At 45.5% G+C, this 15,931-nt stretch overlaps 1 protein-coding gene across 1 annotated transcript in view; it reads left to right on the forward strand.

The window, feature by feature from the left end:
- The first annotated feature begins 540 nt into the window (after positions 1-540).
- The window catches only part of STOX1 (storkhead box 1), a 191,395-nt gene continuing 176,004 nt past the window's right edge, over positions 541-15,931 (forward strand). The window contains exon 1 of the mRNA XM_086922389.1: positions 541-973. Within this exon, the coding sequence (XP_086778515.1) occupies positions 673-973 (301 nt within the window). The 5' untranslated portion in view covers positions 541-672. The remainder of the gene's footprint in view (positions 974-15,931) is intronic.

The raw sequence follows: 15,931 nt of genomic DNA on the forward strand, positions 1-15,931 counted from the left end.
AACACAATTCCGTGCCTTAGGCTCAGTAACCGGATCCATCAATAAACAACACTCTTCCTGTCTGCTCTGGGAGAAGCATTCTTCTGTTTGTTTGAGGAGGGCTGGAACCACGAAGTGACTTAAACGCATACATAAATGTTTAAATTCAAACGAATCTTTTCCCAAATTAGCACAACAAATTGGGATTGTGGGGCCGGGTAAGAGTCTGGGGTGAGAGTATGGTGCTCCTGTCCAGCTCTTTGTAGCGGCCGAGTGGATATATGTGTGCCCCGCTAACTTACAAAAGGAGGTCCCCTGGGGGCCGATGCAGCTCGCTGGCAGGCGAGGCCAGAAGCATAAGGCGGCGTCGTCTAACAAATTCCAAGCCTTGTATACAGGTGGTTAGGGGGAGGGCCTGCCCCCGACGGAAACGGAGACTTTCCCCTGGCCCTCTCGAATGACAAACACATTTAGACCAGCCCAGGACCTGAGTGGGTTACCTAGGCAGCGGTGTAAACTGATCCTCCCATGCCGCCTCGGGGCACACACTTGTTCCTCCTCCTCTCAGTAGGTATCAACGCCGCACGAGGACTTCCCAAAAACACACCCGCCGGGCCCCTAAGTGAAAGATGAAGGACTTCCCTGCCTGCGGTGCTGTTTAGTCACCTCACTCTTTCAGCCTGTGTACCCGCTATGCCGCTGCCTCGGCCGGTGCGACTGGCCGCCACCTCGCTTGCTTTGGTGCTGTGCCCTTCGAAACCCGGTCTCACTGAGCAAGGCGGCCCAGAGGTGTTCAGGCTTTTTCAGGCGGCCAACGGCCGCTCTTTCTGGGATCGGCGGCTGGTGGCTGCCGTGAACCGCGTATTTTTTCAAGGTTGGCTGCGAGGCGCCGTGCTGCTCGTACTGGGCGAAAGCGGAGACCTGGAGGAGCTAAAGGAGGCGTGGGCAAGGAGGGCGCTCAGGGCCCCCAGGGGCTACAACATCCGGGCTGTGGGTAAGTATTCTGTTCGCCTGCAGCCCTGCTTAACAGTGCACGCGCCTTGACGCGATGGTCACTGGAGTTTAATCTGGTATATAGAACTAAGTGCGGGGGTGGGGGTGGGGGGGTGTTGGCCTGGTTCGTCTACCTGTTTCTTACTTAAAGGGTACAAGGGGAGGTTCAACTGGTGCTGCACAACCAGATACATGTGGGTGTATGACGTATGAGAGCACCCTCCATTCTATGGTGAAAATTCCATTGATCCAATTCAGACATGGTTGCATTTGGAGAAGGACCCCATCTTTTCTGGTGGCGCCAATGAGTTACGCCAGCCCATTCCTACCTTACACTCTGCTGAGCAGTATGTCATGGCTAACTATAGGCTGCAGAAAAGTCGAGGGGGCTGAGAGTGTACCGTTGTTTTCATTTTAGGAGAACAGAAGCTGTTCGTTGAGGTTAGCCATATTGGTTTAATTTCTCCTGGATAGTATGAATTTATAGTGGAGACTATGGCGAATGAGAAGTGGCTCAATGTACACTCATATAACTGTTTTGAAACTCCACCCTCTTTGTGTGACTGTTCTGGAGTAGGTTGGAAATTAGACTCTTCTTTGTTTTATGATTGCGGATGAAAGATGTTGGAGACAACTTTACCCTGGTTATTTGGTATTTTTTTCACTTTTGAGCTTCTTAAAATCTGATGTTCTCACTCATGGAAGCGTTGTGACTTTTAACTTCTTTTTGTTTAGAGGTAGATGTGATAGGGAGGGCACATTGGCTGCGTACAGTAACAGCACGACTATCACTCTGTTCCAGGGGCGTAGGAGACACTAAAATTCTGGGGGGGGGGGACAGGGACAACTGTGGATTTTCCATTGACCCTATACAAATCACCACCCGTTAAACAAATACATTCGCATCGTTTTGAAGTGAAATATTGAGAAAAGCAGGCATGTAGTCACAGTTTGCATGTATGCTTTATTGTTGTTTATATTCCCATAGTAATCAGACCAAATGTTAAAAAAAAATATATGAATCTTGCATCTTCATGCACCAAGCAAAAAAGGATGCTGACTTTGGGTGAGGGCGTCATGGTTGTAAGTGCATTATGGCTTGAAAAGTACCTGCTGCTGCATTCCTGGTCTCCAGAAATTTTCAGGCAACAATAAAAATGTGAAGATAACTTTGGTGATTAATGATCTTTATTGAGAGAGATCAGAGGTCTGAGTACTGGAAGTTTCGACTCATGGTAAGGTAGCCACAGTGGGGTAATATGCCCGCTACAAAAATCGTGTACCACGCAGATCACAAAATGCATATAATGTAAATAGGTCAGTGAGTTACTGCTTTTGTCTGAGAGATTCTTTTGCTATTTGCAGTTTATCAGTTAAAATCCTAACACTGAACAGTGAGCTATTAACCGTCATCAAAGAGCTGCATGAAAACTGCAAGGTATAGATTAGAACGTTATGATTTTTACCCAGTCTTTCATTATCCTAAAGTTTGAAAATGGGTTCATTAGGATGGAAATCAATTCCGATTATTAAAGAGAACCCCCAACCATGGTGTTGTGTTTTAAATTCTGGGTTTGTGCTTCTCTAGTGTTGCAAAGCCATCTGTGCCCTGGGCACTCCCCAACTTTTTGCTGACTGGTACTGGTGGTACCTGACTCTGGCTGACCCTGGCCTCTGACTAACCAGGCCCAGGGCCAGTGCTATCTTGAAAGAGACACTTACAAATACAGTAAAAATACCCACATACACTAGGGTGCACTATGGGTTAGGGTACCTCCATGATTGACATGACCTCTCCTATACGGCCCTAGTACATAATAGGGCATGGGGATTGAAACTACCTTTAAGTCCCTAGTATATATTAGGGCATAGTGGTTTAGGGGTCAGAACCCCTTCCTGCTCTTGCATGTGTTCACTGCTGGAGCCTGAGGTCAGTTTAAAAGCAGACCCGTGTTGGAGGACTGCTTTTAAAATGCAAATTGTGCCCAATCTTGACTTTTGGGTTTAGGGAACTTACAAATTGATAAACTACAATGTTGGGGCATATTAGGTATCCCCAGGGGTTCCCCTAGGTGTCCTAGGGGTTAGAGGTCAGGTATCTACAAGGAGGGCCCTTATCTTATAAAATGAGTGTTATATGCCCTGGGTTTAGTGAAATTGCACATTTCACTGCCTACATTGTAGTATAGTGCTTCCCAAAATCGGCTTTTGTGCTAGGAGCACTGTTAAGTGAGGATCTGCAATATTTTGATATAATCAGAACCCCTAAAGTCTTTCCTATGTATTCTAGGGGTGGGGGTCCTGTAGGTATAAGGAGGATCCTTATACAGGCCCTGGTATTGGATAAATTGGCCAGTTAATTTTTCCATTGCAGATCCCCAGCCCATAGGTTAACATTGCACTATGCTCGTTATGTCAAGGAGGCGAGCAGACTGTGGAGCATTTATTATTTGTTTGCCCAAACTCTAGAGTTGTAGTAGCTCGTGCTTCATATATTGACCCTATTTACCGAACCTGCAGGCTAACAAAGGAAAAAGAACTATTAGCAGTGGGCAAATTGCCTCCGAACGAATTTGTATGTTATAATTTGTATACATTTTTTAAAACTATGTTGCTTTTATATTAATATGTGATGTATTCATTTGTGGTCCTCTGTTGAGTACCACAACAAATAAAACTTTGACTTTGACTTTGCAAGAGGTTATTAATTAATAACTGGAGAAAGGAAAGCCATACAACTAGGATTAAAGGACTCAGAAGAATGTTAATGATAAATGCAACAATGTGATATTGTTGAATTTATTCTAAAATGTACAGAAAAGAAGTTATACGATTTTCTTGTCTGCAAGCCACAATTCAGCCCTTAGTGCCCTGCCTTGATTTGTCAGAGGTAAATGGATTGGACTGGCTGTTTGAAGAGGTGATAAATGACCCCTGGAGTTAGGTGGCCTGTCTGAGAGTAGAGGTTGCTGGGCATAGGAACGCCAGAGCCAGGGGGAGTGGTAGTAAACAATGCTCTTCAAGAGAAGGAGACAAGCTGGAAAAATCACTTTCATTTACACCTCTCCCACACCCGGATGGGGGGATTAAGAATGAATTCCCAGATGTAAGGGGAGTGGACCTAGGTATATGAAGCCTAGGCTGGTTGAGTTAGTTCTGCTCCCTCTGCTGGAAAATCAGCCATGATGAATCTTGGTGAAATGATGCTCTCTTTGGGAAAATAATGCCCCACTTTAGAGGATGTGGTCATACCCTGGAGCATTGCCCTGCACCTCATTGGACAAGAGTGTCCTCCTTCTTGACCCAGAGAACTTGGAATACGTTTCTGAAAGGGACAAAGCCTCTCAGATGATGCTGCTTCAAACTTGGGAGAAGAAGGGTCCCTGCTGAGGAGTTTGATTTGAACCAACCAGGCTCTGGACTGAAGATTGTGCCTGTTGCACAATCTGGAATTACAGTCCTATGGACTACCTTGCTTGAAAGGACTAAAGAGTGGACTCCCTGCAAGCTGAAGGTTAACAGAGCTAACCTGGCCCACCAAGAATCCCCAGCCTGGAGAACTACCAGTGAATTTGAAAGGGTTTTGTCCAAGTGGTTTGTGGTAATTGAAGTCCATTTCAAGGACCATCTTGGAGATTCCAGACCCGTGGAGTAAGTTTTGGACACTTTGAGACGCTTTGGAAAACTTCAGGAAGAAGTTCCAGTGATTTGGAGAAGGTTGGAGCAACTTTGGTAAAAAGCTCTATAAGTGGACCGACTCACTCTGGCCAGCCAAGCCGACAACCATCAACCATGAGTTGGCCTGCCGCCCAGGTTCTTCCGTCTGAAAAGCTCCAGGGGTCCGACTTCTAGAGTTTGATCGGGCATAGGTAGAAACCCAAGCTGGCGAACCCTCACCGAATCCGGCCTAGTGAAAAGCATTGAGGAACCCTGCAAGAAAAAGCTCTGCAAACATTTCTAATTCTGAACTTAGAAAAGGTGACCGGGCCAACCATGAAGCCAAGCCACCCACCATCAACTGTGTGCCAGCCTCCATCTCTAGCTCGTACCGCTGGAAAGCTCCGCAGGTTGGACTTCCATAAGTTTGACTGGGAGTTCGTTGCAAGACAAGCTGGCGAACCCTCATGGAATCGGGGGTGGCTGAGAGCTTTGACGGACCCCGTGAAGAAAAGCTCCAGAAAAGTTTCTAAGTCAGAAGGTAAAAACTTGACCGAGACCTACCGCAAGGAGTTGCCCCTGTAGGGCTTCATCGTGGTCGGCCTGAAACTTTGACTTTGAGCAGGTCCAGCATGACCAGATGTACCAAAAGGGGATATACGTTTCTATGTGCTATATCGTGCAAAAAATGTTAAAAGTCATATTCCCGTTTCCCTGCATTGGATTTTTTTCATTTTAAAGAAAAAAATGTTTTTTAATTTTATAAATTGGCGTTGGATTTTTATTGTGTTGTGTCTTAATTATTTACTGAATTGGTGTTTTTAAATGCTTTACATACCTGCTAACAGCCAAGCTAGCAAGGGTTGAGCATGAGAATAATTTTCAAAGACTGGTATGGAGCTATATATTGAGGTAGTGTCCTTATTGCCGGGGACAGATATACATTTGCCCCTACTATTAACCCACTTTCCAACATCCAGACCAAGCACTCTTAAACAATACTGTCTACAAGTATGGATGACATGTGACTCCTCTACCCTGTAGTTTTATTTAACATTTCCTATACACAGATTTACACACCTATGATTGACTGCCTCTGTGTAGTGGGAATGATGTAAAGTGTTGACACCCTGCACTGTTATGAGTGGCGCTATATAACTAATTGAATGCTTCTGAGAGAGTAGGTATTGAGACTTGGGCAGCAATATTAAAGGGTGGTAGTGAGTGAATCTGCGTCGGAGCTGGGTTGTTGAATACCAAGGCTGTCTATCTGATTTCATCTCCTGCCTCCTTTATCCACCAACATACTCTCCCTCCACATTATCTCACTCTTCCAGGTTCTCTCTCATCTTTGCTTTCTCCTTATTCTCTGTTTTCCATATTTCCCTTCCTCCTTCTGCCAACAACTCTTGATGCCTTTCTCTTGTTCAGTTTTACAGTCTGATGGTTTAAATAATGTACCGGTCTCTAACAAAGAATACAGTTCGCCTCACCTGCAGACACCAACTTAAATTAAGCATCATTAGCTTGCAGCCCACAAAGGAAATGCCAGAGTGGCTATTCCGGCCCTTTCTGCATTGTATATCCTTCCTGAAGAGCAGATACACCCTTTTCTCTCCTTTCTGCAAGACCCAAGGATCCTAGCCTTCTCCCATCCCTATGGATGGGAGAAGTGTGCGTGGCGATCGGTCTCTCTGAGTGCCAGGGAACCGCCCGCCATTGGAATATGGCGGGCAGTAATACAGTCATCAATGGTGGTGGGACTGTCAACGATGCGGTGATGTGGCAGTCCCACCACCATTATAATCACCCCCTGAGTTTAATGTGCATGCAAATCCAACATTACCAACCCCTGGTAAGTTGCACTACTAGTGCTAAAAAAGTCCAATGGAGCTACCAATGACAAGGTGGACTGGCCTCAAGGGTCTTGTGACCTCAGTGACAGAGTCACTGTCGCTCTAGTGTGTGCTTCTTCGTATGCCTGCTCACAAGACTGGAGATGAACTGCATGGATTGTGGTGGACAGGCCTTCAAGGTTAGCCCACACTTGCCACCGTTAGGGTCCACCTGCTGGTGCTAAGACACCAGGGCTTCTAAGGTCTAACGGGCCTTCTAAGGTGTCGCATCGGAATGAGCTCTGTCAGGAGTGTGGACTGGTCATGAAGGCTGAAAATGGTGCTCCAGTTCCAAATTTGGCAGCTCTGGCCAGAGTGCCACATCCTGTCCCCCACTGAACACAACACTGCCCCACTGGGTTGAACTGGCACTGCCTTCAGCTACAACCCAATTGTGCTGAGACTCAATTCAAATTATGCATTGGACAAGAGTATAATGCTGCCTGAAAAAAAGTAACAACACCCTGTAAAAAGCAAACACTGAATGCAAGGATGAGCAAAGCATGTGAAATGTAAGCAGGAACAACAAGGTTACCTTAAATGTTTTAAACTCATTATTCAGAAATCAGTAAGTGATTTTGCCTGAAAAGTTTTGGACATGACTACAGGACTAGGAACTGCCGTTTCAATGTCCATTGCTTATATCATTATAAAATATAAGCAGTTTGGTTTAAAAAAGACCAAATCCCTCAACACAGAGCTGTGGTACACATTTAATAGGCTGAAATAATTAAAACAGTTGAAAACGCTCATATTAAACGTTTTCCAGTCCACCCCTCAACCAGGTATTGCAGTCCCTTTATGAATGGTGCACTTCCTCACCCTGGGAAAACGATGTTGTTCAAAGAAAGAAGATAAAAAGAAAGTAGTGCTTCACTGGAAAACTCTGTACAGCAGCGCTAAGGTGCATGGGTGTAAATAACAATCTGGCCTGTCTGCTGACCACTCTGTATTGCTTTATTTGGTTATTGAATAATTTTTCTTCTTTTGATACTTTGTTCTCTCCGTCCGGAGGTTGTACTGTGGAATAGAACCCTGTCAGAAAATTCAGACATTTCCAGCTAAAGTGTTCTGCTCATTTTTGGATCCATTTCACGGGGGAACAAATAAAGAAAATGAGAGGCAAGAGAGAGTATGTAACAGCTGTCTTTTGAAATCCGCACATAAAGATAAGTGAGACAGCGACAGAAAGAGATGGAGGAATAAGGAGAGAGAGAGGGGGGAGGAGGGAAGCTACCAGAGGCTGAGCAGGAGAAGCGGACACTGCCCATGCCTTCTCTGGAAATGACGGAAAAGGGACAATAGTTTTTTCCCTTCTCTCCCCTTCCCAGACTGGCCAAGCCTTATGGCAGAATAACAAAGGGCAGAGAGCGGGTGGCCTCTTTGATTGCAGGCAGGTGAATCGCACGTCAAGTACTGGGCCATTAGGTAGCGCTTTCGCGCGCTAATGGCCCTGTGCATAACAGAAGGGAGAGGGGAAATTCTTTAGTCCCCTCGTCCCCCCACCCTTGTCCCCGTGTCCCCCCCCACTCCAAAATCTGGGGGGGATATGTCCCCCACGTCCCCCACAGTTCCTACGCCCATGCTCTGTTCATCCAACCATCTTAGTCTCAGAAAACTCCACTTAACTCTTGAGGGCTCTCTTTAATCTACCATTATGATTTTTTTAGAACACAATCCGGGTCTTCAATCCGATCATTCTCGATCCAGGGGTCAAAAAAGGGACGGGCAGCAATCCAATTGCAATCAATCCAGCAGGCATTTATTGAATCCTGAAATGGCAATTCAGTTGCAGCTCCTTCATTGAGGCAGAGGGGCTTCTCCTCACTGCTTTCTCGCAGTACGAGCAGCAGAAACTTAAAATGGTAAAACAAAAATTTTATGTTTCTGTTTCTCGCACTGCTACAAAGCAGAAGTGCGTGGTTGGGGTCGGGTAGGTGGGCGGTCCTGCTCGAGGGCAGGTGGGGAGTGACTTACCCACTGTTGTGGGCCCTGACTGTTTGGTTGGCCCTTGGGGCCGACCAAACCCGTCATGCGCACTCTCCCTTTTTTTCTTTATGTAGGCTGGTCAGCTTACGTAGAGAAAATGGCCTCCCTATAGGTGCCTGGCTGTGCTCTGTCCGCACCAGTCAAAACGCTGCCATTGCAGCATTGTGATTGGCTTAGGGGAGGGAGGCTGCCTGTAGAAAACGCAGACCCGGCCAGGAGCAGCAGGAGCTGAGGCGACGGCGCGTGACCCGGGGGAAGATATGTTTTTAAAAATTTGAATTACTGTCCCGCTTCACAACCCCTCCCTACGAACCCCCGCACCATGCCAGCCGCGGCTGGATCATTTCTTCACACAAATCCCGCTTTTAAGTGGTCCTTTTTTGGTTGGTACAGTAAAATAATCCGTTAGTAGTTAACAGTTATGCCATTGGGCGGATCGCATTTTTGTGCATCAATCATTATCTATTGGAATCAAGATTGATGGTGAACCAGAGCAAATATGTAGCGCCCTGAATCGGCTTCACTATGCTACATGTTGAGTGCTAGATGCAATGAAAAGCCTTCGGCACACGGAAAGGAAAAGGCGGGGTTTCCATAGGTTGTGGACCCCAAAATAACCACCAGCTCGGCCGAAAGCCGCAGTAGTCGGCAGTGAAACTAGCGCGCGCCGCAGCACATTGCCAGGCCTACTGGGGGGATGGCTACGGCAGTGTTCAGGGAAACTTCAAAGGCGCGCCGGAGACAGTAGCCAGAGATGTCGTTTACATATTAGAGAGGCAATTGGGAGCTTATTTTTGCCCCTCGTTCTTCCAGTGTAAAGGCATGACATATACAGAAAACAGTTCCCGATGTTTGAAAGTACACAATTTCAATTTGAAATGAGACGGAACACTTTGTGTAAACTATACATTTGTCTTAATATGCAGTTACACGTTGTCATTTAAACCACCTGCAACAATTGTTCGCCCACTGAGCGGCCTCCAGTAGCTTTTCGTATTTTTTTTCCCTTCTTGAAACTTAAATTACTGTCTGTGAGCAGTAAGTTTGTATTTTTGCATTATAGCTGGTCCTTGAGCTAAACCACTAGGTGTAGTGGCTGCGAAGCGCTTACGTGATTATGATAATGCGCAGGGCTCTCCGCGCCTTTCCTACAGGGAGATATAAACCGCGCATTACTTCCATATTAGTAGCTGGCTTGGATAACTTAAAAAGCATCGGGAAAAGGTAAAAGGGAGTCAAGTACACATGAGAGGACGGCCAGTTACTGGTGTTAGGGGAGCCATCCGCAAAAAAAAAAAAATCTGCTTTTACAGAAGAATTTACGGGGGTCTGTCTTCTAGCTGCTGTATGCTTTTTAATGGTGGAGATTATGGTATAAAGGTTACACTTTTGCCGGGAGGAGTGTTTCTGCTAGAATGTGTATCCCAGACTATTGAACAGTTCTGCAGGACGTTCCCTATGTCGTTTATTTTTAAATCCCGCCTGCTCCACCATCTAGTTGCGTCATTGCAGAGTATGACAGAGTGTTAGACAGAATTTAAGGAATAGGTATTTGTGGTAAAAGGGCAGATTACATAGATGATAACTTTGTACTGTAGTGTTTATTTCCTTTGTAGAGTGCTTGAGCGTGTCATGGGAAGCTGCCAGGGTTGAGTCTCTGGTTTTCCTTTGAGTTAAGGTGGGACAGTTGAGATTGATGCTGGGCAAGATGGAAGTACTTTGGATATATATCTGTGTGAGCATGGGTCTCTGTGGAGTAGGGTGAAGTTACAAGAGCAAAGCTGTGTGAAGTGAGGGGAGGTGCAGTGACCGATCTATGTTTATTAGGCCCAGCACTAATTGCTTTATTACCCTTCCTGGTTTCTCAAATTTGCTTGAAAATGCACCATTTGTCCATTCTTGTTTCAAGCCCGTAGTTTGTTTGGGTTCGCTACCCTCAATCGCCTACCATAAAGGACACATTAGCTCTTATGCTTTTAAATGACCGAACTTCGAGATTACTCAAGTCCGACAGATATATTAGCCACTTATCTTTTCACATCCAGGTTCGTAACACACTTTGTGGATACCTAAAGAGTGCTAAAAAAGAAAAGGGAAAAGACAAGAGAGAAAAGAGAAGAAAAACTGAAAACTATTTAAAAATTGTAAAATACTGGTAACAAAACCTGATGCTGGCAGAGATCTGGGGATGGGAAACAAAGACAACATATTTACCAACAGGTTATAAATTACACACAGTACTACCACATTCAGCTACCTTCATGGGGTTGAGATGGAAAACAGCCTCTGAATTCTGAAACTCATACATATACATCAACCTAAATGTACTAATAACTCTTTATCAAGATTCAAACCCACTGGATGTGGAGTACCGTAGCCAATTATGAGTTTTGATTCAAGCCTTCTGAGATCGAAATTTCAAATGTTTGATATTCTCCATAAGACACAAAATTTCAGAATGTTTACATTTTTATCATGATGTGATTTGAAATGTAGGGCGAATAGATAGTGCTTATTTTCATTCACAATAGCCTGCATGTGTTCCAACACTCTCTTCTTGGCTTAATGCAGAGGTCTTCAAACTATTTTGGTCTGAGGCCCCCCCTTAAACAAAATGTTTTGAAGTTGTGCCCCCCTCCAAACCTAAATGGCAAGGATTTGGGGAGTGGGAGTGATGATCAAAGGGGCCGAAATCATGAGACCGTTTCAGGGGTGCTTTTCTGCATCTTGTAATCCACACTAAATGTGTAGCATCAAACAAGAACAGAATTGACCACAAACACTACTGCCCATAATTGGGGTGCCGTGGGCCCCAATGCACTCCACCTGCTGCACTAATGATGGCTGTAGCCCTATTTCCTCTTCTTTCATTCCTTCTGCACCATGTCTGACCATCACTTCAATCTCAAAACAGGTCCAGTCTCTGTCTGAAAGAAAATCAGCTACTGCATGCTTCCTCAGTTGTTTTACGCCAATGGTGTCATCTTCCCTAATGCTAGCAAGGGAAATGAGCCCCCATGGCAAAATTCTATTGTTAAAACATTCATAATTGTGATGCAGTGGGGCCCTTGACAAAAGTGCCACTGTACTTGCTTCACTAATATTATCTGCTGCCTTGCTGTTGCCTCTGACCTTTAACAACATGGGATCCCATTCCACACCAACCCTCTCCCTCCCATCCCTCCTCATCCTCTCGTCTCTCTGATGCCTAAATCAAGGTGTTGCCTCTGTTTAATTTCCCCCCTCCCTTGGGTCATTGCCCCAAGGCTCAAAGAAACACTGGCACAGAAAGTGTGCCCTAGGCCTCTTATGCAGCTGCAGCATCAAAGATGTGTAGAGCTCTGCAAAGCAGGCTCTCTATTCTTCCCACTCAGCTGGGCTATTACTTATAGGTCTGATGCCCAAAGCAGGCTTTCTGCACAACATAACCACACAACTAGCACATTTAGCACCCCCTCATTCCGCTACTTGGGCCCAGTTCCGTGTGGAACAATAATGTCCTGGGCCCTAATGCTAGCAAGGAAAATGCACCCCATGTTCTTTTTCATAGCAAGACTGCCATACCTGAGGTCTGGTGCCCACTCACAGAGTGTTCGTGGAGGGGGAGGGCTCCTGTGCTGCAAAACAGATTGAGAACTAAAGAAGTAATATGTCTTCTCACCAAGGTGACTGCTACCTGAAAGAAATGCAAATGTGTGGAATGGTTGGAGCCAGTGTAGACTTTGATTATTAGAGTCACATCGTTTCATGGTGACAAATATTTATTCTTTCAGAGAAGAAATATATGTGTCCATTAAAAGATGTGCGCCCTTTTAATGGGCATATATAAAAATATTTACATTAGATATAGTATGGATTCTTATCCCTAAATGTATATTTTTAAAGCACTTGTTGTTATCTTAAACAGTATTTTCCTACAGTTTGTTTTATCCAGAGTAATCAAATTTTAAAACAATGACATTCACAGTGCTTTCTGTCACAGACTGGGACCTTGTAGCACTATAAACAAGCCACTATTCCTCACTGCACTAATCCGGATTTAATTCTGTGACTTAGTAGTCACACACAAAGACAACTGCTGTGATCATGCACTCTATAAATCGACATTAACATAACATAACATAACATCTTAATTTACATGTAATTGCAGATCTATTCGCGCCCCCCCCCCCCTGGCAACACAACCACGCCCCCCAGGGGGGCGAGCCCCACAGTTTGAAGACCTCTGGCTTAATGTATCGTGCTGTAAATATACAATTTTGTTAAAAAGGTCAGCACAAAGCATAAATGCAGTAATAAGAGTTACAAGTGAGATTTGTTTTTTATTGTGTAAGGTCGAACAATCAAAGGAAATTGAATCTGCTTCTTATTCTCATTGTACCTGCAGGCTTTACCATTGCTGTATGTAGAGAAGCCAGAGAACATATTTCTTTTGCATATGTCACTCTAAGTGGGAAGGGTATGCCCAGACGTGGGTCCCGTGCTCACTACACCACTGGATTCAAGCTAGCCTTACTGATGAAGGGTGATGCCTTGAAACCGGCCCCAGGCAGCTTGTTTCTGGTCCAAGGAGGACCTGGCTTGGCAGTTGAAGCTGGACTGTTTCCACAAGGAACAGGGTGAAGACTGATTTGCATATGGCTGGGTCCAAATTGGTGTGGTGTGGTGAGCAAAAGAATGATGGATTAAAGCCAGATCCGTGTGACTGGGGGTGAATGTTTGCATTGTCCAGCATTCCGTCCATCAATTCTTTCTTTTCCATTTTAAATCGTGGCAAAGGTTGCTCGAGGCCACACAAATGACCTATATAGGTATTACTAGGGTTCTACCACAACTTGTCTTAAGGGCGTGCAGATGCAAGTGTCTCTGGCTGGTAAATACTTCACAGTGGGGTTGTTCTTAGACGAAATGCCCTTTGCTGGAATCTATAGCAGCTTGGTGCTCACAGAAATCTTAACCGAAGAGTCACATCCACTCTGATACCACATGGTTGGTTGGACTACCAAGATGAACTTTTACAATTCTTGCTCTATGTCTGGTAGTTAGTCTTATAATAAAAAAAAGTTATTTGACCATTTTTCAAAAAAGGTACAGCACAGACATATTTTTTTTATTTTTGTGTTTTATAGAGCGCAAACTTGACCCTTGAGGGTATCCGAGCGCTTTACACAGTATACGTTTTTGAACAAGCAAAAGGTTTAAAGTGCAGAGACAAACAAGATCAACATGTATGGTTACAATCACCGTCAGAGTCAGTAACAAAAATAAAGGTTCCATATGTTCTCTTCTTGGGGAGTTGGTGATATGGGAAAGCGGTAGTCAAAGAATAGTCCCGCACAATGAGGTGGTTGCGGGCAAGCCTTGGGCGAGGAATTTACTCATGAGGAAGGTTTTGGTTTCATTTTTGAAGCGTGCTAGAGAAGGGATTTTCCTGATGGAAGGTGGGAGAGCGTTCCAAATTCTTGATGCTACTCCGGTGAACACCCTGTTGTAGGTTCTTTTTTTTTTTTTTTTTTAAAGGCTTTGCGACCTACAGATGGAGGTACACACACTGAATATTTAGTGCATATAGAGTACCCCGTGTTATTACTATGGGCGTAGGTGGACAGCAGCATTATTAGGATTGTGAGCTGACAGGTATTTAGTCAAAATTTAAATATGTCTTGGGACATTTTATATAAGCTGGTACCTGTAGTACGTCCCCCGTTGTCGCGTTCGGGGACGTAGTTGGTACCAGAGGTTCAAGCATTTACCAAGGTGGACTTTTAGCAGGTTTGACTCCCTTTCTGTTATTTCTTGAAAAATTAAACGGGTAGCATTCACGCCAGTACTGAAGTTTGTGTTTATCTCCGACGTGTCCAGTATCTCTCCTAGTGTCCGTTATTAGTTTTTAGCTCTTGCCTGGCATTAGCAGAGCTCATGCGCTGCTCTCGCCATGGCGAGGGCCTTTTGGAATCAATACAGATTGCAAGCGTGCACACGGTGGGACAGAAGATGTGCATGCTGGGGCTGGATGCTATACTGGCGGCATGACACTGTGGGGACTTTTTTTTTGGCTAGGCAAACTGTACTTTTCAATATCTGCAAACTATACTTTTCAATATTTGATGCTTTTAATAAGCAGTGCGGCATGCTGCGCTGCTTACTAAAAGCATCAAATATTTTATTTTTGTCAGACTACTACGTTATCCGAGAGCAGGGCGCGTATATTATTTTAAATGTCCGCTGAGAGCAACGGGTTGTTTTACTTTAAGTCATTTTTATTGCATTTCAAGAGATAAAACACAAAACAAGGCCTGCACTGCATGGCACGGGGAGCATACCCCGTCTCTGATTCTCGCCCCATGGTCGGTCTTCGTGCAGACGGGAGTGGGAGATGTGTCCATGATAGCAGGTGTGGGCTTGGTGCTGGTCGGCAGAGCCTCATACAAACCCATCTGAACACCCCCCTTTCCTCTGACCCCCCCCCTCTCCCCCCCCCCTGGACCCCCCCCCCCCTCCGGTGTGGGCATCACTGTGATAGTTGTTGCAAACGTCATAGGATCTAAGAGCTCTAGGTGGATGAGGCAGCTGGTCTCTGGAATTCATCAGCAAGTCTGAGAACCCTGAGGTATTTTAAGCATGTGAGCTCGTTAAATTCATCGGACAAGAGGTCTACCAAGGGTTGCCAGGTGTCTCGGAACGCATCTTGTGTTTGTGTGAGGGAGGCCTAAATCCTTTCCATGCCCATCGTGTACCAGAGCCTGTGGAGCCACCCCATGTGCGTGGCTTTCCTTGTGGAGCACCAGAGCGAAAGGATGTGTTGCGTCGCTGCCCCCATAGCCAGCCCCATTTGTTTCCCTCGGATCGATTTGAGTGGAAAGGTGATTTTGTTGGGTAGCCCCAGCACTGTGTAAGCCGGCAAGCGAGGTATGTCCGTGTCAAAGTATTTATCTATGTCCCTAAGTACTTGCTCCCAAAATTCCTGTATCCCTATGCAGTCCCAGAGTATGTGGGTTAAAGTACCCACTTGTCCGCATCCCCTCCAGCACAGGGGATCATCCCGGCGAGGGTTACTCTGGTGCAGCCTTGCTGGCGTCAAGTGCCAATAGTAAGCAATCTTGACTGCCGATGCCTTGCTAGCTACATTCTAGTGTGGTGGGCCCTATAATATATATCCTGCCACTCCTTGTCGGTGAGTGAACGTCCAGTTCCCGCTCCCATCGTTTTTGACCCGCCGAGCGCATAGCTGGGAGTGGTGGACACAGCATTTTGTACAGATCAGTTATTGCTTGCCTATCCGTCTTTTTGGTGTGGAGCCATTTTTCAAAAGGCGTGAGGTGCCTACTAACCTGCGGCAGCACCTCTCTGCCCGTGAGCCAGTGACGGATTTGTAAGTATTGGCACCACGGGATCCGCAGAAGCCCATACATCTCCTG

The sequence above is a fragment of the Lissotriton vulgaris genome, chromosome 5 (genome assembly GCF_964263255.1).
Source record: "Lissotriton vulgaris chromosome 5, aLisVul1.2, whole genome shotgun sequence".
Classification (NCBI taxonomy): Eukaryota; Metazoa; Chordata; class Amphibia; order Caudata; family Salamandridae; genus Lissotriton; species Lissotriton vulgaris.